Source organism: Pyrgilauda ruficollis, unplaced genomic scaffold (assembly GCF_017590135.1).
Source record: "Pyrgilauda ruficollis isolate IOZ18807 unplaced genomic scaffold, ASM1759013v1 scaffold35, whole genome shotgun sequence".
NCBI classification, from domain to species: Eukaryota; Metazoa; Chordata; class Aves; order Passeriformes; family Passeridae; genus Pyrgilauda; species Pyrgilauda ruficollis.
This window is the reverse complement of record NW_024524934.1, coordinates 7,493,986-7,518,925: the sequence shown is the minus strand read 5'-3', so window position 1 is coordinate 7,518,925 and position 24,940 is coordinate 7,493,986. Positions and strand designations below refer to the sequence as shown.

At 40.5% G+C, this 24,940-nt stretch overlaps 1 protein-coding gene across 1 annotated transcript in view; it reads right to left on the bottom strand.

The window, feature by feature from the left end:
* Positions 1 to 24,940, bottom strand: part of RNF144B (ring finger protein 144B) — a 52,581-nt gene that overhangs the window by 6,077 nt on the left and 21,564 nt on the right. Inside the window, exons 3-8 of the mRNA XM_041475404.1 lie at positions 16,340 to 16,444; positions 8,573 to 8,633; positions 3,729 to 3,933; positions 2,450 to 2,594; positions 644 to 733; positions 267 to 446 (exon numbers count right to left, since the gene is read on the bottom strand). Of these exons, the coding sequence (XP_041331338.1) occupies positions 306 to 446; positions 644 to 733; positions 2,450 to 2,594; positions 3,729 to 3,933; positions 8,573 to 8,633; positions 16,340 to 16,444 (747 nt within the window). The 3' untranslated portion in view covers positions 267 to 305. The remainder of the gene's footprint in view (positions 1 to 266; positions 447 to 643; positions 734 to 2,449; positions 2,595 to 3,728; positions 3,934 to 8,572; positions 8,634 to 16,339; positions 16,445 to 24,940) is intronic.

Genomic DNA, 24,940 nt, shown 5'->3' with positions numbered 1-24,940 from the left:
TGCAGCAGGATCAAGTCATGTGCAGCTGCTGGAACATGGGAATGTTCTATCAGTCCTGAATGGTAGATCATATGGACTGAATGGTGTCCTGTTTTCCTACTCAGGAAGCAAAAACCTACACTGTATGTACTGCACAATAATCTGGACTTGTTAGTGACAGAGTAGCCTGTAAAGAATAGGCACTTATCCCAAGAACTGGCAAAAAAAAGGGAGCATTATCTGGTAGGTATGGCACCAAAACACAACCATTGTGCTCTGTCACATACATATGCTGTACAGATGGAGACTCAAACAGACACAGAGTTTTAGGTTGTCGGCAGGCTGGGTTTTTTCTTTTTGCTCCGGCAAGATTTGCAAATGCAACAGATGATGCATGGAGATGCCACAAGCAGCAAGGGGGAGGTCACCAACGCTATGATACCTAGTCCAACGAGGATCCCCACAACCTGAAAGACAGGGTGGTGAAAAATACATATTTAGATAGTATGGAAAATGAAATATGCATGTGCATGCATAAACATAGCACAGGTCACCAAAAAAAAGCTGAAAATATGAAAATAATCATCTTGGTTCTTCTCTGAAGGCTAAAATCTCTTTGGTTCATGCATGCATGAGAGCTCTGCCCAGCTGGCTAGGAACACACCTGTGTTCTGTTCCACATCACTGAAGCCCGTGAGTGGCCCAGCTTGTTTCTGCAAGGGCCTCTGTCGTAATGCCGTAAGAAAATATCATTCTGAAAAACAAAAGGAGAAGCTGTAAGAGCAGGTTACAGAACTGCAGGGAGAAGTTCAAGACCAGAGTGGAAACACAACCTTCCTGGCACTGCTTTGAAACTGACAGCTGCCAGCAGACAAGTTCACCTGTCTTCCAAATAATTACCTAGAGTAACTTCTTGCAGTTTCAGAAATTGGCATATGTTTGGAGCCTGAGCTATCATACAGCATTTTTCCTCCTCCACTTCTAAAAAGCATAAGCAGATGAGTTTAACCTAATTGCACAAGTACCTGGTCTATAATTTGGTGATGATAAAGGGAAATGGAAACAACAGGCATTTCTGAAAACTAGCAATGTGAGGAATCATCTTCCTGAAGTATTTTACCTTCTGTTCTCCTGCTGTACCTACTTCACAGTAATTCTCTTCTTAGACTTAACAGGAAAACATAAAAAGTACAAAAATCCTGTTTAATTTCTCTTTTATCATTAATACTTATTAAACTATCCATTCTTTTCTTCAGAAGGTGACTCATGCCCTGCATTACCCTCCCTAAACCACTTTACTGTAACCTGATGCTGCTTCCCCTTTCATTTTTCAGCTCTGCTCTCTGGCTTTGCAGGTATTACCTTCATCTACGCCTGGAGCTCCTGTAACCCCTACACATTCAGAAGAACTACATTTGAATCACACAGCTACAGTTTCTTTCTCTCTTTCTCCCTTTGAACTGGCAAAAACTCGATAAGGGCATGTCTGCAGAGTCTGCAAGAATGTGACACTCTTCTGGTTCAGCACAGTGTTAAGCAATCACTGTGTACTGCTTGTACTCTGAGGCAAGCCCTAAGACTCATGTTGAAAAAGCACGTTCACCCACACAGAACGGGGACATAACACTAAGGGAAACCTGTTTAGCGTGCTGAGTAAAGGACGAAGACTGAGGAAGTCTCATTGTTTGCTGGCTGTGGAGTACAAAAAAGACAAGAAAAGCCATGCAGCACATAACATTTTATTTCAAGTGCTGGTAAAGTCCTTTTCACGCTCCCACAGCTGTTACTGATGACTGTGCCAAAAGGGCAAGCTGCCATACATACAAGTGCATTACCTCCAGGACTCATGCTGCTAGGATACTTGAAGTCCACACAAGTTGAGACTGGTTTGCCACCTTTGAGAAGTAACTAGCAACATGCACTTCACAATCTGCGCTCATGATCCAACATTTTTATCCTCAAGCCTAATAGCCAATCATTCTCTTCAGCAAACACGGCACTAGAGATGGACTAGTAACGGAGACCTAGTCCTCCCTAGCCACCATACCATGGAACAACCCCTTCACCCAGTACCATACCATTTTTTAGACAGGCTAAGTCCTCTGCTGTTGAAACAGGTGGAAGACATCTATTTCCCTCACTCTCAACCAAACTGTGTTTAGGAAGAGGGAATTGGAGCAAGGTATTGCTGGAACAAACCTCCAGAAAGCACTATGTTAGTCCCATTTCCCTCAAAGAACTAACATGGAACCCACAGACGTGGCCATAACTGTTTATGGAAGAAATAAAAAAACTGTACTGATATAAATAAAAGGACTGGGTGAAAGAAGAGAAAGCAACTGAGTCAGAAGCTGAATTGAGCCAAGAAATTCACTAGGACAGCAATGAACTAAAAAGAGCTTGCACAGGGCCTCAGACTAACCCTTAACCCCATTATTCATTATCCTGGTGTTTTTTTTGTGGCACTTACATCCAAGTTCTGTAGACAATACCAGCAAAATGTGTGCTTGCAGTTCTTGCACATCATCTGAGCACAGCCCTCATTTCGCTCAATATAAATTCGACAAACTGGGCACTGCTTAATCGGTGCCTCAGTTTCTGCTCCAATAAGGAATCTAGAAAAGTAAGAGAACATGAGAGTGAGATGTGAACATAATTGTTGGTATTCAGGTCCACTGCCTGACGTGTATTGTGCTTATTTTTCGGAGCATCTAATGTTGTTGTCCTAACACACACAGTGTGTAAAGCTTCTTGTATTCAGTACAATACATTGAAGTATACTCACTACTAGGTGTAAGACTATTAATATCACATAAAAGTGAAAATCCCTTGCTTTGTTCCTTTATGCTATATAAAACCAGCACTCACTACACCCACAATTAATTACCTATAGCATTAAAAGTTAGGACTTTGTTACAGAGACCTCGCACAATTCATTTAACAGGACTGGATTATGCAACTCATAATCCTTGTCTGAATCCTCCTTGTCTGAATAAAATAGGCTTAAATTCCACCATAGCCAGAGATCACACCTAGAAAAGAAAAATCATAGCAAGAGTTTTTTGGCAACTCCTATTCCATTGATTCTCTAGCAAGCAGAATGCTCTAGGTCTTAAGTCTTTCATTTATTGAAAAAAAAGGATAGAAAACTTTGAAAACATGACTCAACATAACCTAATTCTGAAAACAAAGATGGATAGCCAAAGACATGACATAATTTAAACACAAAAGCCTCTCTTCTATAGATTAATGATTTTTACAACCTGATCTGTAGGTTGTCTGCAGTTAAGGAAAATGAGCAAAATAAGGCTTCTCACTCCAAGTGCAATTTACACTGTGTAGAGTTAAGGTTTTTCTATGCAGAGATTCTGTAAATATTAAGCAGGGGTGATTTCTTAACCACAGTATAAGCAAAATTTGGATCCTGCAATATTGGTATATTGGATTTTTGGTATGGGCACAGGTCATAATTCTAGCATGTGAACAAAGCCTTTAAGCAGATTTAAAGTCCTGGAGGGCTTCACCTTTTAGAAGTGTCAGTTGCAACCCAAGCTAGAAAAGTACACAGATAATATTAAGTATTAAAAAACCAAAATTTAGCATTTAAAGTAATATTTAGACTGGAATTGTATTTAGGAAACACCAGGAGATACGGACAGTCTCCGAGGTGAAGCTGTGGACCTAGAGGGAAGTTGCTCCATGAACCCGACACCAAAAGACGGCACGGCCATCATGGATGCCCATCTTACCCCTGCTCGGTCGGTACCGGGGTCGTTTGCTTTTCCTGGCACTGGTGCTGCCCGTGCCATGGCTCCTTGCAGGAGGAGCAGAAGGTCAGGTGGCAGGCGGGGCACTCCACTGGCACCGGTGCTCCCGACTCACTCGGTGCAATGTGGCACACTGTTTGGCAGTCGGCTGTAGGGCACCATGTCCTCTGGGGGTCCAAGTGGACTTCTGAAAAGCAACAGAGAAATAAAACTCTTTATACAGTCCCCTTCTTCTTCCAGTGACATGTGTCTAGGTATACAGCACCCAATTCTGCACAAGGGTGTGGAATCCAAAGCGCTACACACCCAGCCCATGGGCATTTGGGCCTGATCTTCTTTAGGCAGGTCTGCATTTGTCCTCTGCTAAGCAGTTGCACTGAAAGCATTGCAATAATAGAAATACACTACACAGAATGCGTTCCTTCCCTTTTTACAGGGAGGTTCAAAATATGAACCTAACTGCTGCTTGCTGAGAAGCACATGTCTTTTGTAGCACTAGGCAACTGCAAGTCTTTGACATGTGCAAGCCAGGCAGTAACTTCCATGTAAACAGCAGAAGGACTGTAATTAAATTAATGTCAAGTCACTTTCCATGCCTTATTTACTCTCCTTTATCTATAAACTGCAGTTAATATTTACTGTATCATATCATTACTATTTGTTTGGTATCAGATTATTACAGGTGTCAAGATTCAGGGTGTAGACACTGTTACAGTCATCACCACACAGCAGAGAATGATAAATGTTGATCCTCTCTCTCACTTCCCAGTCTTTATTCAAGGAATTTGCAACAAAAGCCCAGCTTTCACTGGGACACATTCACTGTTGGTCATTTTGCTGCTGAATTCCATGAGGTGAAGCTGAACACTCACACCCTGCGGAATCTCCCCAGAAAAGGGCTGTCACACCTGCAGGAGCTACCTTATCCCTCCTCCTTCCCTGGGAGCCCTCTGGTACCATCACTGAAAATAAATACATGGAAGGGATGTCTCTGAAGTCAATGGAAATCCTGATTGTGAGATGGCAAAAGGCATTACAAGGTACCTCCAGCAGATAAAATTAGTTGTCCCACTTGAAACAAAAAGCTGCACAAGGACCTCATATATATCTGTTCTCTGGAAAATTTTGCTGAAAGCACATATGGATGTTCATCTTCTCTGCTGGCTGCAGGACACACAGGTACACAGTGCTCTGACTTCAGGTAATTTCCGAGTCTGTGTCAGAGAGCTCCAACAGATGTACAGAATTTCTATTTCCATGCAAAGCCTGTCACATATAATTTAGGCAGTGACAGCAAAACACCTGCACCATCTACCTTCAGCCATTTCATGGATCTAGTTGCACTTTTTTCTCTTACTGTCTTGCACACATTTCTTTGCCTCCCAAAACAAACATTTTGCTTTCTACTGAATGAAAGTAAAAACAAATTAGTTCTCAGCTTCATTAGTATGAAGAAGAGAGCCACAGCAAATAAAATAACTTTTTGTATTTACATACTTTTAAAAGCTCATGTCCTGACTGAGAAATTTTTATTTCTCTAGGTTCCTTTGGTGTCTCTTAAAAGAAACCTTGAATTGAATAAGACTACGGCCTAGTACTTGCTATTGCATTTAATCCTTCACACAATAGGTTCTGCATGTTTCTTGTTGAAAATTCACCTTTCGAAACCTAAATTCCCCTATTCTGTGTTTGGGTGAAAGACAGAATGTCTGGTTTTGACATCATTGGGAGGAGGGGAGTGGGGTTGTAAACCTGTTTTTTACAAATTTGTTGCAGCAAGATGTAAAGCAAGAGATGAAAGTCCCTCCTCTCCCACTTCCTCCATTTTACAAAGAACCTACAGATGGTGTTTTGCAATCCATGCTGTCTCATACTGTTTGGTTTACCATGGAGTACAAGCGAAACCAGAAAAAACTAAAAAGGCACAGCCAAAAAAGGGAAAGAGGCTATCATCCTGCTCTGGCAAGTTGCTCCATCTCTTGGTTAGGGCCATTTCTCTCCTGAGCTTTCCCCCTGCTTCCCTGCAGCCAGTTCAGCCACAGCTCCCTCAACTCTCAGGAGAAAAGTCTTCCCAAACAGCACCAGTTTTGGGCAGGGATCTGGCCAGTTTTCATAAAACATGCAACCAAGCAGGTGCGATGTAGGTGGCAGACAGGGGAAATGCAGCACACTGAAGAAAATAATTTCTGGCTCAGAAGAGGTGTTCACTGAAAGGATAAGACTATGACTGTGTTTCACAGAAATCTCCATTTAAAACAGACTACTTTTGAGTCAGGCATAAAATGGAGATTCTCTTCATCTACCACTCAGCCTAGTAACAAACATAATGCATGTGCCCTAACCACTTACCATTCCTCTGTTTCTTTACTTCTGTTGACTACATCAACCCCGTCCTAAACAGACATAGAGTAATTCCTGTTATTCTAATAAATATGCTTCACAGAAGCTCTGTGGCTTGGCCCTGACTGGATGCAGAGAAGTTACAGATATGCAAAAAAATCTTGCTTTTAAATAAAACACATTTGCATGCTAAGAACACAAAACCCTCAAGAGAATAGCATATTATCAGTGCATCTATTATTAAATTTAACAATTGTCTATAGATACACCATTCTATACCAATAACTTCTCACTGTGTTTTCACACAATATTATTGGCCCATTAAAAAAAGAAAGTAATGAAAATTAGAAGAAATATATTCTATTAACACAGCTAGCACAGATGGAGGATGGGGGAAACAGCTGTCGGATGTATAAGTCCTTCTTGGGGTGTTCCAAATTTTCCTCAAAATTAATCTCACAATGGAAAATGTCTGGAAGGGCTCTACCAATCACTTGAAGATCAGTAAGGAGTCTCTGGACAGATTCTGGGTCAGAATTCATCCCCAGCAGATGCCATCAGTGAGGTCAATTGCTAGTTTCAGAAAAGAGTGTTAGACCAGGGCAGGCAGGCCTTGCCAGCTAAGGCTCAGGTCTGAGACTGGAGCTCCAGGCCAGCAGAAGCCAATAAGCCAAGTCCCACTGACGAGTGCAGAAAGGTCAGCCTTGGGGACAGCACTAAATCCAGGATAGGCAAAAGGTCTTGGCTAAGGCTGGGATTAGTCCTGGGTGTCCAGGTCAGAGCTTCAGCTAGCAGGAATTGTTGTTCCCAGACATCAGTAAGCTGGATTTATTGCTGGGGCCAAAAGGCAAGGCAAAAGGGCTATGTCTAAGTCTGCTGCCTGGACACCAGTTTTATCATAAAGGAGCAAGGACAGATCTTGGAATCACAATGAAGAGAGATAGCAGAGGTAGAAGAGGATTTGTCAGACTTAGGCAAGAAAGAAAAGGAAACGAGGATTTAAAAACTAGACAAGTTTCAGGCTTCTTTGTGTGGGAGGCAGTAAAAAAAAGTAACAGTGAGTTGGACAAAAGATCATGAGTTCAGCTTTGGCTAGTTATAGAGGAAGAGATACCAGGAAACCAATAGTTTCAGAGTCTTCAGTTAAGAAAGGTTTCACATAAAACAGATTAATGTATTGCAAGAAAGTCTCTTTTTCTTAACCCTTTAATATGGTGATTTAACAAGCTCTGATTTCCATTGTCTAGGACTGTAGACAAGCCACTGATTAGCTTATGAACTGGAGAGACTTGGTAAGAAATTAAGAATAAACAAGAAGGTGGTAAAACAGGAGAAAGAAATAAAAAATAAGCCAAGGTTTGGGATTTTTTTTTCTTTTGTTTTTTTGACCTGAGTGCCTGAAAATCATAGCTACAATCTGCACTTGCCCATAAACTCTGGGGCATATTTGAGTATTTTGCAGTTTTTCTACTTTGTGGTCATTCAAAGGATTCATGTCAGATGAGATTCTGTAAAAACCTATGTATGCTTCTATCTGACCAATTTTTCAAGTGCATTACTTTGCCTAATTTTTACAGACCTCTGCATTGTCTTACACAATCCACTGCATCTAAGCAGGCATGCAGAGCAAGAACATAAATACAGTCATTCAAGGAAAGTTTAAGAACAGGCAGAGTGGGACTGTGCCTGGGACACACCAGTCTGCACATACCATGCACTGAGTTCTTTGAAAAACACTGCACCTTCCAGCTGAAACTTTCGAGCTGGTGACAGTCTTTAAAACCAGGAAGGGGATCTCATCTTTCTGACTAGCAAGTTTCTTCTTCAGCCTTGTCAAGGAACCTCTCTTATGCAGAAAGGTGACATCTGGGCACAGGAAAGCTTGGCCTCAATCAGACCTTCAGTTTTAAACTTCTTTACAAATTAGGCCTTCCTCAAGAATGAGGGGACCTACTATTCCTTGGGAAGAAAACCTCTACTAGATGAACACACATCAGGCTTCTATGTAAGCAAAGCTATTTTGCAGGGATGCTTGCAAAAATTTACATTGCATTTCAGAGTATGTGTAACCTAGAAGCTCTGAAGATCCCTATGGATGTGTAAAAGGACTGTATGCCCTGGCCAGCACCAGCCTCTAGCACCTTGACAAGGTCTAGCAGTACAACCAGCTCGAGGACCAAGATGAGCATGCCATCAGAAGAACAACGGAGCCCCAGGCACAGTCTGAGAGTGCTGCCCACAAGCTTGAGAAGAAGTCTGGTAATTCATTAAGATGCTGCTTTTTTGATTCTGCAAAACAGAATTTCAAACAGAATTTCTGTCTGTGGAGCACAGTCAGACCTAGTGACTGCTCTTGAACTATTTCAAAGCAAAGACATCTTCTCTGTTTCTTCCTTAACCCACTCAACAGGCTCCGTCTCTGCCATATATAACAGTGCTGCCTCCACTGACAAAAGAGAAGGTAATAGAGACAAAAAGCTTCACACCTCGTTCAAACTTCAACCTCTTGTATAACTCAAACTGGTCAACAGGAACCAAACTGGCAATCTGAAATGAGAAATACACAAAATAAGCATTAGAAATACAAACTTTAAAAAGTTAGTAAGTACTATGTTCTACACACCTGCTTTTCTGAGCTGGCTCAGAATTTACATTTTTGTTCCAGCTTGCTTTCAGCACCATATTCTTCCACATCCTGACTTCTTCTCCAAAACTTAAAAAAGTAGTTCTTAACCCCCACTATTTCAGCCACACAACCCAGTAGTTCAGCCCATGTCTGTCTTTCCATGCACACGAAAACCTTCTCTGTGGATTCCATATTTACTTCAGGCTTCCCAGTTTTATTTCATGTTGGTTTAGTGTACCAAAGGGTGACATGTTGCCAGCCCTGGAGACTGCAGCATGCTGTTCATGCACAAGAATACAGCTCAAATGAATGGTTCTTCATTCACGTCTCCCAGAGTTAATGGCAGAGGCACTTAGCTCTCGGGAACGGAAAGCCAGTCTGGTTTCCATTTTTTATTCATTTCATGGGGTTTGGGCCAAGACAGCTAATGCCATTGCTATTGGAATTTGCCTTAGACACGGAGCAGCCTATTGGGAACCGGACTGAAGTTAACAAGTTTAGTTGGCACAGACAAACAGGCTTTGCTGATACATTTTACACATTACCGTAATTAAACCAGCAGCCTAAAAGGCTAAATGCTCTAATCTCCAATTAACAGTCTACGTAAGAAGACCAAGTGCCCTATTTAAAACTAATAAGCAAACCTGAATACAGGGTATGGAGGGGTTTAAAGGGAACTTCACAGACACTTCAGGAGTCACGTGTTAGTCAGATTCAGAATGCGGGACTATTCTCTTTATCTGATCCATTTGTAATATTGTACCAGCACTGGAAATATTTTTCTCTTTTACTGAAAATAAACCTAGACGAATATAAGACCTGGGACCTGATCATTTGAAGCACTGTGAGACAGTGTACAACTGACAGCTTCAAAGTGACAGGTTTCCAAATCTCACATCCAGTACCCAACTACAGTCCAGATTATTGTAAAGGGCAAAATTTGCCCTCAGTGAAGTGGACACTGGCCCTTGATGTCCTTCTCAATTGTTGGGTTTAGCACCCATGAGAAGAAATATAATGACAAAAAACCAATATATATTCAATATCATGCTGTGAATAAGTTTTCTTTCACAGATGGAAAAAAAAAGTATTATAAAATACAAAATTGCTTTATTTATATCTCAAATCAATTGGACTTGATGGTACACAACTGTATCTTGTAGCAGATACTTGGCTCATTTATTTAACTGAAGCCAGAGTAATACAAAAATGAATCCAAATTATGTCAAGATTTAATAATTTAAAGATTCATATGGGTGTAATTAATTAATATTTAAGATTAATATGACTGTAAGACACAGAGGTTTTTCTGGGAAACTCTTCACCTGTTCATCAGAAGTCAGCTGAAATACTCTTGGAAAACACACACCAAAAAAATCAAATGGGTCAAAAGAATTTAGCAATTTCAGCAATGACATTTCAGTTTTGCCCACTCCTCCCCAGGACAGCTTCACATATAAATAGTTTGGAAAATGAAAAGAGTCATCTGCATTTCTCTAGCTGGGTGAGCACTGGCAACAACTTTAAATTTTCCTTCATTACAACTAAATTAAAACAGTGAGTCTCAATGCTGTAAGAGCCACTTGAGCGGATTGTTTAGTTGGCTGGGGTCCTTCTGTACTTGCTTTTACTTCTAACAAACAGTTCTTTCAAGAGCAGTTCTATTGAGCCCAGAATTTCCCATGTATTAAAAATCAGCCTTTTTGATTACAGTGGGAGCAGAGTTATGCATCTTAACAGAGATTTCAATAGGAAGCAGAGGCAGTGCTGACCGCTTCCCATTCTCCTGGGGAAAACTTGAGCATACCATGCCAGCTTTCCCCACTGGCTCCACTCAGCTCCACTCTTTTTCCTACATACCCTCTTCACAGCTCAGCTTCCCCCTCCCTGCATGCAGCCCATCATCTGTGCCACTGACTCCCACAGGCTTGGAAAGACCAGGTCCTGATGGCACCCACACACAGGTGAGCCTGAGAGGTGCTGAGCCAAAACCTCTCACAGATTTAGTCTCTTCAGGCCTGAGGAAAACAATGCACAAATTCCTGCTGCCTGAATTCAGTGCCATGTGAAAGCTGTGTGTGCAAACTTAATTGAGGGGAAAAAAACAAACAAAATGAATATCAGGTCCCTATAAAAAACCAGCAAATCCTTTCCTCAGGGAACTTTTAATCTCATTTATACCTAATCGAGAAGGACAGCAGTAAATACAATAAGGGGATTAGGTGTTTATCGCCTCCTACTTGGCATTGGTCTAAATGTTCATTTCCAGAAAACTTCTAAAGCCCCATCTGGGTGTCTGTCCATCCCAAACACCTCTTCTCCTCCACAATCACTCACGTCTCTGGGCTGGTCAGGGCATGGAAATCTGGGGAGGCAGCAAACCAGCAATCCAGCAGACAGCAAAGAGCCAGAAGAGGAAGACCATGAGCATACCAGAAAGCAGGCTTTTCTTATTCTATGTCATGGAATTATTCAGTGTAGGAAGAAATGCTAGACAACAGTTTGGTGAACTTGACCTTTTGTTTTAATACTGGGGGTTTTAATTAAAAAAAAAATACAGGCAAGAACGCTCCTCTCCTGAAAATATCTTGATCTGAGACTTATCAGGCTGTTAGGAGTTGAAATAAGTTTTCTGATTTTCCATACCCTGCAAACAATATCTGCAGTTAAAACCCTCTTGCTACACAGCACAAGAACACAAAAGAGCTATTGCTAAGAACAGCAGCATTCACCTGAAGTATAAATATTGATTTACAAAAGCAAAATTCTGAAGGCTTACTACCACAAAGGGCTCCAGCTGGATCCTTGTCAAGCATCCAAAAAGATCATATCATGAAATGTGTCACAATAACCAGGGTCCCTGCTAATACATGAGACAAAAGAGCAAAGAAAGGAAATTGAAAGGGTTCAAAATAATTTGGTTCAGTGTACACAGCAGCAAACTTTTCCAGGCAGTGCAGTAACCAGGACCCAAGGAAGAACAACTCCCCTGTTTTTAAATACTGGCTACCACAGTGGAAAGGGAAAATCACTATTCCACCTATTCTCAGACTTTCAAGGGACATGCAAGGAGGCAATCAAGCAAATTGAATAGATCTTACTTCCTTTCACACCCGTATGAATCAAACTTTGATAATGCCAAGGGAGGGAAGTTCAGCAGGACAAAAGCTTCTCCCTTTCTCACTTCAGCAGACAGACAGCAAGGGCAGATCCTTCACTGGCAGAAGAATTTACAGAGGGTGGCATTGCCCACCTCTGCCAAAGCCCCACTCACAGAGGTGCTGTCTTCTTTTGCAAGGAGTAAAATGGTTCTAACAGGGCCTCTGGTTTGCTTTTGAAAGGGGTATGGGAGCTCAGTCTCTATGTTGTTAGAAATTACACCCACAACTTTCTTTGTCAAGCTACCATGCTCACTAGAGTCATAATGAAATACTAAATTATTCATGTTCTCCATTAAAGAGCTCCTCTCTTATTTAGAGACAAATAAAAACAAAATTAAGGTTCTCTCACTTGCTCCCCTAGGTTTTATTTAAAAACAAGTAAATAAGAAGAACAAAAATTTTTTTTTGACCCTGAAAAAGATAGGTCAGCCTGCAACATTTTCTCACATTCCTTCTCATTTTACCATTTCAGTCTCTTCTGCAGCAAAACGTAAACCAATTTTGAAATTAAAAATAAAACTGATATTTTAGACTGAGTCCCAGTGGGATTTTGTATTTGGCTAGGTATATAATGCAATTAAGAATTCTAAGATCTGGGTTGCTGTCCTATTTCAGCATTGCATTACAAAGTGCTGACAAACCTCTGTCAGGTTAGCACTGGTGTGGATCACAGATTTAGACAGACAGAGGGACAAGGAGCAGGATCTGTGCTGCGTGCAAAGGGGTAATTCTGGACAAACTTAAGAACCCAAATCAGTGCCTCCTTTACTGACTGCTGCACAGTTTTAATCCAAATCAGATTATGTATACATGGATCACTGCATAGATGTTATAAACCATAGAACAATACAGGAATCAGAAACAGCAAAGCACAATTGCCTAGATATTATCCAAGTAAGTATTACAGTAGAAATCCCTGTATGCAGTGGAGATTTACCCTGATTCATAGTTTATACTGGTGACTGGATTCACACCAAGCAAAATCATTTCAAACCATGATAAATTACCCCTTATTTAGATTAGGGATATTAACTGGTCCAATTAAATCAATGGAGCAAGTTCCCAAGAGAGACAGGAATATTCTAGACAGAAGAAGTCTGCGTGTTTAAAGGGAATTGTATTAACATAAGATGTTCCTTCTACCTTCTGCTTCCAGGAAGGAATCCAAGTAATCTTTGTTTATTGTGCCACTGGAGCTTGAAAGGGCAAACATTTTGTTTAGCAAGACTACTTTTGAACTTCCCCTGTTTTGTGTAACCAGCTATTTGAAAGAGAGTCTGTAGCCAAAACCATTGCCTTGCCACGACCACCCCTCATTTATTTCTGCTACAAGACAGCTACACTACAAGCAGCGGCTATCTAGATGTAACAGGTCAAGATGTGACCTAGGATTGCACTTGATTTCAAGCACTTCCGTGGAACAGTTCCTTCTACTTAAATGCACTATTTGTCAAAACAAAGAAAAACTACTGGGAAATAAACCAGTTTCAACTAGATTTTGTTGAAGGAAAAAGAAACCCAAGCCAGAGCGGTTTCAGAAAACATATTTTCAAAGCACTGAAAAGTACAATTTTCTAGTTCAAATGACTTTTCGCTTTATGCATTTTAAGAACAAAAAACCTGGAACATTTTTTTCTGAGGTCCAGAGGGACCTCAGAAAGTAAAGCCTTAATTCCCAACATCTCCTATACTCTATGAATAAGCAGTTTATTCCCCAAGCACTGATTAAATATTCAACTGTTTTAGAGAAACACATTCCTATTATTCACACTTGCTCATTTCTTCATGAGACATACAAGAAAAAAATCCATTCTGTGTTTAAATTGTTAACCAGAGTTTTTCCCTCCCTCCAACCCCCAAAAGCAACTGAAAAGGAACACAAATCAGAAGCAAGGCAAGAGCTTTGAAAAAGCTCTAGTAATTTAGGACCAAACTAGACAGACCAGAATTTTACTGAGAAAATAAACAGGGCTTAATTCTGATTTGTCTAAATGAAGACAAACAGGTCATTGGAAAGCACTGAAGGAATGTTACACAGCTTGAATAAGGACCTTGAGAGGGAGAAGAAGAGGAACTTTCATAGCTATACTGTGTTCACAGGTATACTGTGTTATATATGCTTATAAGCTTTGTTATTATTGTTCAGTTTCCTTATCGAAGAAAGCTCAATCCAATATGCACTGAAGCCAATGAAGAGGTTTTCCTCCACTTCAAATTATGCCGAATTCACCTTTATCTCCCTTTAGCAGGCTATGGCAAAAGGCATTTAAAAAAGCAAACAAAACAACTGCTTTAGCTAATATAACGAGATGCATTTAGCCCAAAGTATAGGACCCAGTTTAGCAACGTGTCCATGACAAAGACGATTTGAACTGTTATTTTTTCTCCAAATTGTAACAGTACCTGATGAACAGCAGTCACAGAGTAGTCTGAAATAAACATGACATGAAAAATACACCTTTTCAAATCATTGATGCTATCTTAGAGGAGGAAAAAAAGGACCTTTTATTTTTGTTTTTCCCCACAGTACAGGCAACGTGTCATTCCTCACACCATGGTCCTGGTGAGGAACCTTTTCCTGGCAGAAGCCAGAGACAAAAGAATCCAGACCCCCCCCAGAGGTGAGAAGCCTCCTACTCTTACACCAGGAGTTTGAGAGTGTAAGGAATAAACTGTAACTCTAAATAGTACTTCCATGCCACACAATAGCCCTAGTTAAGCACATTCTGTATCATCTGATAAGGTTCTGCTTTTTCAAGAAATATCTTTAACAGGCCACATTTTCACAAAGAACAGCCTTTATTTATAGAGGGGGGGAAAAAGGAATACAGAGTGTTCATACATAAATCTGTAGTTTACATACTGTTCTTTTAGACTGTGAATGGAGTCAGTCTATTCTTTATGTCATTACTGTTTTTCTGGGTGGTTTTTTTTCCTTAAAGAAATAGATATTTGGTAAAATACATAAGCAGTAATTTTAACCAGGCTGGGGATTTGTTTTCTATTCAAGCAGAAGGCTTGTGTTTCAAGCACATTGCCAAAAGGGAGTGTCAGAACATTCAGTCATCCACAGGACACTAAGGCACTTTTGGGCTGTTTAGTCATTCTGCTGTCAGCCCAAAAAACACCCAAGGATTAGGCCAGTGGTCCATTATTAAATGCCCCTGGAGTCTCTTTTACTAAAGGGAAATACATCTTTCTTAATTCCTACAGCATTATAACCCTGGTTGAACAAAGCAGAACTCTTCCTCTCATTTGGTAATTTTCCTTTAAAAATACATTTTCAATAAAGGCTAGATGCCTCCAGTCTGGTGCAATGGGTGGAAGGACATTGCTACACCCTCTCTGTATCTTTGCAGAAAGAGGAGAAAGGGAAACAGCTGGCTGCTTTTCACAATAGCTGGATTCAGCCAAAAAAAGGGGTCCACCATATGCCTGCATGCCATAACAAAAATAGATGAAAGTCCCATGACCTGATTCAACTAAGCACAACATTTCAAATGTATGCTGGAGAGCAGATCCAGAATTTTTTTCTGGAGAAAAAGTAATGTTTGGTATCGGGAATCACACTGTCACTGATGGCATTTGAATAGGATTACATCCTTCTGCCACAGTTACGGCATCTGTGTGCACAGGGCTCAAGAGAATTCTGAAGACAAACTTCTCTTCTTCAGTTCAAGGATGGAGATCTAATTTTCCTTGATTTTATTTCTCCAATGCTGAGAGAATGCACAAAACTAATCAAAATCCCTTAGCCATCTTATTTTTCCTGGTTTTTTGGGCTGGGTTGTTTGTTTTTTTTTTTTTTTTTTTTTGTCCTACTTGTATTCTCAGGCTCAGCAGGGACATTCCTGCCTCACAAAGCAGGCAAGCAAGCATCCCTTGGGTGTATCCCAAGAGACACCTTCCACACCTCTTAAGACCTACCTCTACCTGGTGTTGTGCAGGCACCTTTCTTTCCATATAATTATACAGCCCTGCATGATTAGATTGGACTGCAAATTGGTTGTTGCAGCCCAAGATCAACATACACAAGGAAATTCTGGCCTCACACACCATCAATCTGAGTTCTTGCTCTCAAGAAAGATGCAAGAATTTCAGTGTTTGCAGTTGAATCAAATCTGACTGAACTGACAGTCTAATGGAGGCTCAGCAATTCTGGGTATTCTGGTTAAGTCACCTGCATGGGTAATTCAGAGGCTGTCCAGATGCCAAGTGAAATTCTCCCCCAAGGCATAGAGGAAGGGGAAAAAGGAGCAAAACCCTTGAAAAAACATCTGTTTGTTTCTATGGCCTCTTGTCAGTCAGGCCTCTTGCCAAAAGCACATTAAAAGTAATTGAAGGGAGGAAAAATTGTATTATTACATTTATTATTATGCAGATAAAGAAATTTGGGGGATATATGTTAAAAAAAAAAAAAAAAGAGAGAGAGAGAGAGAGAGAAAGAAAGGGAGAAGTATAGATACCTCTGATTCTTGTAGGGTCCCATGGTTCAAGCATACCATGTCTGGACATGTGATAGGGGAACCACAACCTTCTTGAATTGCCAGCTCCAGGTACTGTTTTAGACACTAGAAACAAGCAAAGAAAAGAAAAAAAAAAAAGTTATAGCCCACATGTTGGCAACAACCAGATGTCAGAGATGCTGTGCAGTTCCCACCTTCACCACCTTAATTGGCTGTCCTGAAGCCCCAGCACACAGCAAACATCAATTACTATAAGCGTGAATGCTACAAGTGATTACATTGGAAAGAATGCAACAAAGAACAATTAATTATGCAAGACTTCATCTGCTGAGCACTGCGTTTACCTAAGTCAGCAAGTCAGACCTTTCAGCCCTAACAACCCCTATGCTCTGCTAAACTGGGATTGGAGGATTTGGCAGGGGTGAGTATCTTTTATCCTAATTAAACAGGCTTTGTGCCTTTGTTTTCCTCCTGTGTTCTTAATTCAGACTCTCATCTACCAGTCGCCATTGAAGGAGAATTCATTTACAAGAAAGACACTGTTCTCAGCTGCACATAAGAGAAAAGGGTTTTAGCACCTGGTTGGGAGGTTATAAAGTGCCCTAGAAGATGTGCAGCTACCAGTTTTTCTTTGTCCTCAGCCCCACCCCCCATAGATCAAATAATTTCCATAATTTCTCACAATTTATCATCAGCCTCTACTCTATCCAAAGTCTATTTCCAGCATGGAGGCCACTTTAAGAATGTTTCCAAATTGTTCCATTACAAAAACAGCAGGCAATGAGCTCCAAGCTCAAAAAGCCCTCTATTCTCCTCACACTTTATCTGGCATGCCAGTTTCAAATATATTCAACTTGTCTTTGTAACGTGTTACAGAGTCTTCAGTAAAATCATGGCACAAAACTCATGCAATGGACCAAAGAACAGTGCTTGAATTGTTCCTCCAAATTGCACAAACAAGTAAGTAAGGTCACTTATACATAAAATGAAACAACAAAGTCTCCTCAAAATAATGGCAAAGCATACAATAAATTGCAAGTCACCATTAACAGATCAACAAAGCATGGACTTCTGACAGATTTTGGTATCAGCTTGCAATGTTTACTGTAAATGAAAATAAACATATATTATGAGAAGTAGGACTAATGTAGTTTTTTCCCTACAGTTTTATATTTCATGCCCACACTACAAACCTCTTCCCCAGTACTGCTGATTTTTTCATTATTGCCCCATCAATTTTCAAGAAATATGTCAAAGTAAAATAGGGTTTTGAGACCTCTGTCGATCCGCCAACTTTTGGAAGAGGCACTGAGTTCAAAAGCTAATAGGTGAGTAATGGGGAAATCACAGCCCTACCGAGTATGGCAGCCTTAGACTCTTCAAAAACCATTGTTTTATTATTTATAGGCATGTAACACTCAAGTCTGTGTTAGTCTGGACTATTCTGAGAAGGCCTTGCATATTGCGCTCTGATTAAAGAAATTTCCTCATTTGTATTTTTTATTGGAAAACTGATTCCCTCTAAACCATCAGGATAATTAGGACCCTTAAAAATGGAAATGAGATTTCCTTATTATTCTGTCTGTCTCTCTACTGAAATCTCCACATCCACATTTTGTTTAATTCTGATGAGCTGTAGAGATATTAGCTCAAGCAAGCAGAATCAACTTACTGGCATTTTAAATTAACTTACTTTTGATTTGCAAATATTTGAAGTGTATTCTCTTAGAAGAACGTTGGGATATAACCTAACTGGTAAGCTTTAAATGTGTATCTCATTAAGCACTAATGTATTCAGCTCCAGCATGCACCCCTATAAGAAAGCAGCAGAGCAGGTTGTAAGGAATTGATGGTGCAAGTAGTATGTGGGAGGCGAGGGAGATATTCACAGGTGAAAAGCAAAAAAGAAATCATGCCAGTTACTGAAGGCAGTACTAGCTCCCTAGGGATTATCAGCCCAGATTTAATCAGCAGTTATTCTTTTATTATTCCAACAGCAGTCTCAGTGCCGTGTCCCATCTTCTCGCCCACCGCTCCCAAAGGCATCCAGGCACAGTGCTTTTACAAAGTCAGTTTACCCACGGGATCAAAGCACGCCCAGCACAGCAGCTCCCTCACAGAGCAGTGAACAGAAGCAGGTATGGAACCACAGTGGTGCCTGGGAGTGGACTCCTGGTGACAGTGGAGCTGCCAGGGCTGTGCCCACATCTGCCATCATGGTCTGGGCAGTGGCAGCAGGTGACATAGGGAAAGCCCAAAAGAAGCATGCCCAGAGCCCAGGGTGGCTCCCAGTGCCATTACTGATGCAGGTGGAGGCTGTGGGTGACCTTGTCCTGCAGCTCCACATTCATTAAGCACTGAGCATTGCCCACGTGCTTCAGCACGTATCACAGGAGAAATGGGGCAGCAAGTACTCACTCCCTACACAGATTTTCTTCCTGGTTTGTACCTGTACATAGCCTCCTCCACAAATAATGTAAATAGAAAATTCTGCCCTCAGAGTCCTTTCTCCAAGGCCTGCATGTGCTGCAGTGTATTGAGTGTTCTTAAATCCGTGGGCAGAACCTCCTCACATCTCACTTCATCTCCTCATGGGAGACCTGATTACTTTCTGGATCAAGTCTCAGGGCAGCATTTGGCGAAGGGCAAATGTTTCCTTCCCACCAAAGCATTTAGGTTGCCTTAATTCCTCAGCAAGCATGAGAGAGCAACCTTTTACTTTTGCTAAGATCCTGGCTTCTGTCTCCTCTGTGGTGCCGCCCGATATTTAGTAATTTTTTTTGACAGCATGGTACAGTGGATTTGTGTTGTGGGAGCAGCTCAGGTCAGGTGGTTACAGCGGGAGGACAAAGCATGAGAAGTTACTGCAGGCCCAGCAGCAGCCCAGAGGCTTGTTCTTAATTTAGACTCTCAGGACAGGAGCTCGGAGCACTGACAATTACGCTTCCGTACAAGGATGGGCATGAAGCTCTTAAGGAGCTTCGATCCACAGTATAGATTTTGCAATCATTTTCCATATGCAGTATCTAAGCCATTAGGGGTACCAAGGCAGGAGAACAGAGGTTTCTGAGGATTGCTAATGATCTGGATTCTTCTTCTCTTCTCACTCACTGCTTGGTTGTAGGTGAACGTAAGTGGGCAACCGAGCCTTCTGTGGTTCTTTTAGAGGTTGCTGTGTTTTCAGCTTGGAGAGATTTTGTAACTGGGCTGTGCAGTGCCATGGATCTTCAAGCATTTGCCAGAAAATCTCCCTGTTAAATCACTGTTATAGATATGGAATATTTGCTCTTGACTTTCTATGCTTGAAGAAGGTGCTTTGGGTGTAATACAAAAAGGGCTTAAAGTTGCTGGGAAACTTGAAGAAAGCATTTAATATTTATCGCTGAAGGATTAGGTTTTTTACCAAAGTATGTACATGAATGAAGATGTGAATTTCTTGTTCCCTTTTAGCACCAAAGAAGAAACATTGGAAAAATCACTGAAATTTTAAAATATGCCTTCACTTTGCAGAGAAACTGTTTTCAGAGGGGTTTTACCATTATTTACAGCTCAGCTACTAATTTAGCTGCTTACTTGAGAAGAGGCAACTAAGAGTATCTGAAAAGATGCAAGCCAAAAATGTGATGAAAAGATGTTTCCATGTCTGTATAATGAATCACGACTGACCTTCTCAGCAGTGTGTCCTCCCACACTTTAGAGAATACATTATTACAGACACAAAATGGCAAGATTTTTTGTGCATTTTGTCTACAAAAATCAGCAGTGTCTCAGGAAGACTGCATACACTACATATGCTACTTAATTGCTCTTTAAAGTGAAGGAAAAATCAAGATGCTCTGCCTTCTGTGATACAAAGCGTTGCCTAAAAGGGTCTTCATCTTGACATACTAGAAATCATGAGATCTCAACACGGTGGGGCTACACTCTCCAACCAATTTCCTGCAGTATGGTGACTTTTGAGCACAGAGAGCAGTCAGTGGCTGGAGTGGCCTCAACACAGGATCTGTGGCTTATGGTGACATTAACGCCATCCTCTTACTTTCCATGGCCAGAGCCAGCAAAGTTTCCATGAATGTGTCACGTAGCCAAGGCAGAATGGTTGAGACAACAAACTAAAAACTGACCAAGGTCTTGCTGAAGAGATTAGAATCCTGCTGACTATAGATCACACACTGGAAGTTTGATTCCATTGTGTTCACCCCTCAAATAAAAAGCTGACACCAACACAAGTAGTTTTAATTCCCATACCTGCAAGTATGCTTTAATCAGTTAACTCGGATTTTCCCCACTGAGCAACTACATCATATACACATCTGTGTTCTGGGAAACATAATAAAATCCTCAGGCATTCAAGCAAGAGAGATCAATTCAAATGTGATCATATAATTCCACTAGTAAAACTCAGTACACCTAACAGAATGTCTTGTTGCTGATCTAGCTTTGCAAAGCGCGTTTTACTCCTGCTGGACTAGGGACAACTTCAGTCAAAAGAGTACTAGAAGTATTTTTTTCTCTGACTGAGATTCATAATGTATAATTACTTTTTTTTTTTCAATAATTTGCTGTCTAAGCGATTTGGGACAGGATTTTTTTCCTCTTATGCTGGTTTTGTCTTTCAGGACATCACCTTCCTCTATTTAATAAAATAAGATCAATATCCAGTTACCTATGTCACAAAATGCTACTCATGAGGTTTTTTTGGTGGGGTTTTTTTTGGGTTTTTTCTTTTTGTTTTAGGGATTTTTTTGTATCTTGCAAGACTTGTAGGAAAGATTACGATTTAGGCAAATTCTTGAAAATTCTCACAAATTGCCCAAGTAAATATTCCCCTCCTGGAGGTAAGGGTCTGTTGAAAGAGTACATTGAAACGTGACGGAGTCATCTTTAAAAATACACTGAAAAGTCTAATCAAGGAATGCACAAACTAGTAATGTAAAAGATTCCTTCTTCAATAATAAACAAAAGTGCTTTCTATGGTCAGCTTTAACCCTAAGAATGAAAATTCTGTTCAGGCTATTAATGGATTTTTCATTTCAACACTTCTGCATGATGCTCTAACTTCACCTTCTTCCCCACCCCACCCCCCCCAAAAGTATATTGTACAGAGGTTATTTTTAATGTGCTTACCAAGAAAAAGATGTCTGTTTGGTTATGCATTTGCTCTGCAAAGGGATCATAACAGTTCTGCATTTTAACATAAAAATGAGTTCAAAGTGTAACTTCAGTGTTAGGTTGCTATGTAATGATGTGCTTTCACTGTGAAATCTGAAGTTTCTATTCAAATCCACTTTCAGATAATTTATGTATCAAAGACAAAAGATGGATCTCAATCATTCCTGCATACTGCTTTTCAAGTACCTGGACATGTTCCATTACCTTGCTCCTCTCCGACCTGCCTGCAGCTGTTCAGCTCGCAAAATGCAGCCTCATTAGTTTGCATACAGAAGCATAAAAGAAAACCCCATATGTAATATGACAAAACTGAACAGGTATCTTTATTAAGAAACATGGAGAGAGGATGAGAAAAAAAAAAGAAACAGAAAACACTGGCTTATTTTCCTGTCAAATGCCACCAATACTGCTGCCAGCCACTGTGCAGCAGTTGGTATAGGATAAGTGAGGGATTTGTCTTTAATTCAATTATGGAAAGGTAAAGAACAGATCTACAGTATTTCTCAGACAGTACCAGGCCATGATCTACATTAAATGTGAAAATGTACAAAATGATTGAAGGCATCTTGCCAACTAGACTGCTAACATGCAACTTGAAGACAACTTCCATTCCAAAAAAAAAAAAAAAGAAGAAAAACTCAGGTCTCCCTTTTAAAATCCACAGGTATTATTTACAATGTTAAATCTATCTTCCAGAGATCTTCTCAAAACTGTGTTTGTTTGGGGTTTGGCTTTTGTTTAGCCTAGGCTTTTTTTACAAACTCCAGGTTTGGGGGCAGGGTGTGGAAATACTGTATATGGAGAGAATACTTTTCAGTTGACATTCCAGAGTGTCTCATGATTCAGAACAGATGAACAGACAGGCATTCAGTTTTTATTTTACTTCTGGGCCATGGTTATGTACTTTTTATTCAGTGAGACATAACATTCATTTATTTCTTATACTTTAGAAATGTTACCTGCTCTTTAGTGAGTACACAATCTAGTATCACTAATTTTAGTAAAACAGTTCACGTCAGAACTCTAAATTTAACCACCTTGATCTACCCAGTATCTAATCAAACATGTACTAAGATAAATGTACCCCCCTAGACAGTACTCATAGTGTTTATGGCAGAGCTATATAATGTTTAATAATATGTTCATCATTGCTGTGACATCTGCACTTCCACACGTTCAATCACCAAAATGGATCAGTCACTTTGAATGTGTGGTACTCAAACTCCTCAAGTATCTCTCAAATGTTCTTAAAACTAGATGAAACAAATGTACTGGCAATTAGGTTGGAGCCATTTGCACTTCACTTGGAAAAAAAAAGTGAGGCTCTTCCAATTGAAGTTTTTAGAAACTACATGACAAAAACAGAAATATCTTAATTTGCTACAGATAAACTTATGACAGGCACACTTCAAAATGAGAAACAAAATTCCAATGAAATATGCATATTGCCCAATCTCTATTTTAACTGCTAAGCACCAGATACAGTGATAAATGAATGGACAGAAGATCAAATGGATAAAAGATCAGGCCACATAAGAGACTTCTCAAGAAAGATGCTTGAAAGAAAGTGAAAAAATGCCACTGTAGCTTCAGAGAACATACAGTCAGTTCATGGCTCAGCACGAGGGAAGGAATAACATCACTGACAAGAATTTCATTTTGTCACAACCAAGTGAAAACACCAAGCAAACATGACAGTGGCCCAGAACATAACTGGTACCAACATAACTCTTGGTCCACAAGCCTATTTTTTATGGGATCCTTCAAATGTACCTGAGAAATATATTGTCATCACCTTTGTCTCAAAACATCTATCAGTGATGCTGAATTCTGCTCAGAAACACAGTCTGAAACCATGAGGCCCAAGACATCCTGGCAGCCTTTCATAAAAAGCAGGAAAGGTTCCTGGTAATTGTTGCCATGAAGTGGTACCACCAAACAGAAAAGGACCAGAGAAACTCACCCTTCACAAAATGGAACCAGCTGCAAATATAATTTCTCTTGCCAAAAATCCATGTCAAGCCAAACCTGGCCTTACCAACAGCTACAAAACAGACATGAACATGAGGTTTATGTCACAGTCTGGCTGAGTTACTGCGGCACTTCAAGGGATTGACAACTTACTTCACATTGATTTCTTCATTGGTTAAATGGAGATAACACCAACTGCATCGATGCAAAGCTGTCATTAAAACATTTTTTCCCTCTTCCTCCCATCTTCCCTTAGCCACCATCCAGAGGCTGCCACCTTCACTGACTTCAGAAACATGCAGTCCCTCTTCCTGTATTGTAGTATACCTCAAAAGTCAATGGGTACTCTTTTGGTAACCCAGCTCTGCCTTTGGTGTTACTCTACAGAGAAATACATGCAAGAAGTTCTTAAACCATCTAAATTACTATACAAGTGATCTGTGTTCAGTGCCAGTATTACCAGGTGTAGGAATTCTCTTTTTTAAAACTTGAAAAAAAAATTATTCTGAAACATTTCAAATGTCGAGCTGGGAAAAAAAAAAGGATCCCAAATGTCAACACTTCCAAATGGAAAACAACTTGAGATGAGCTTTATATAAAGTAAGTGGGGCACTGCAGCACAAGGTATATTTAGGAAGAGGAGAAGGTAGTGAGTGTTCTGGTGCAGTTGTGAGAAGGTGTCTCATAGGACGGGGAGAAAAAGAGAACAAACCCCTTCTTGAAAATGAGGACAAAGAAACAAAAGTGATACGAAAACCCAGGGTTGGCTAGACGATGGAAAATCCAAATACTCCCTTACTCATAAGTTTTAATAAGTATTATTTCAGTGGGTTATTGATACACAGTTGTTTCACTTAGCAGGTATCCTATTCTTTTTGCCACCTGCCTCCTCCTTGTCCTTGATCTACTTGGTCTCCTCTGCTCTGACTCTTCTGCTCATGTTTTTTGCAAAGACCCCTCACATTACTTTTTCCAGTGCTCCCCTCCACAAAAAATCTGAAACTTGACAGCGCTAAGGGCCAAACATCACTATTCAGCCACCCAAAGGAGGGAGGACAATGCACAGCTGTTCTTGAAAAGATTAAGGAAAGCAGAGGAGCCTTAGAGCCTCCTGTTGATGAAGTACCAACAGAGAAACTCCTATTTCTCTAAGAGAAAATAAGAAGAGTTTCTTCTTCTCCTCTAGTAAAAGCAGCCATCAGCACCCTCTTTCCGAGGCTGAAGGCCCACCAGGGACCAGGCAGGTGGCTGCCCATGGTACCACACTGCCCACAGCAGCAAAGGAGCCTTTTGAGCCCATGCCTAGCCCTAGCCTTGCTGTCATACACAGCTACAGCAGAAAATCTTGTTCTCCAATTGCCTTTGGAACACCGCCTACTTGTAGAAGCACAAAAGAGCACAGAAGCTACCTGGGCTTGCATGCTAACTTCTCCTTCTCCTAAGGCTGCATTGAAATTT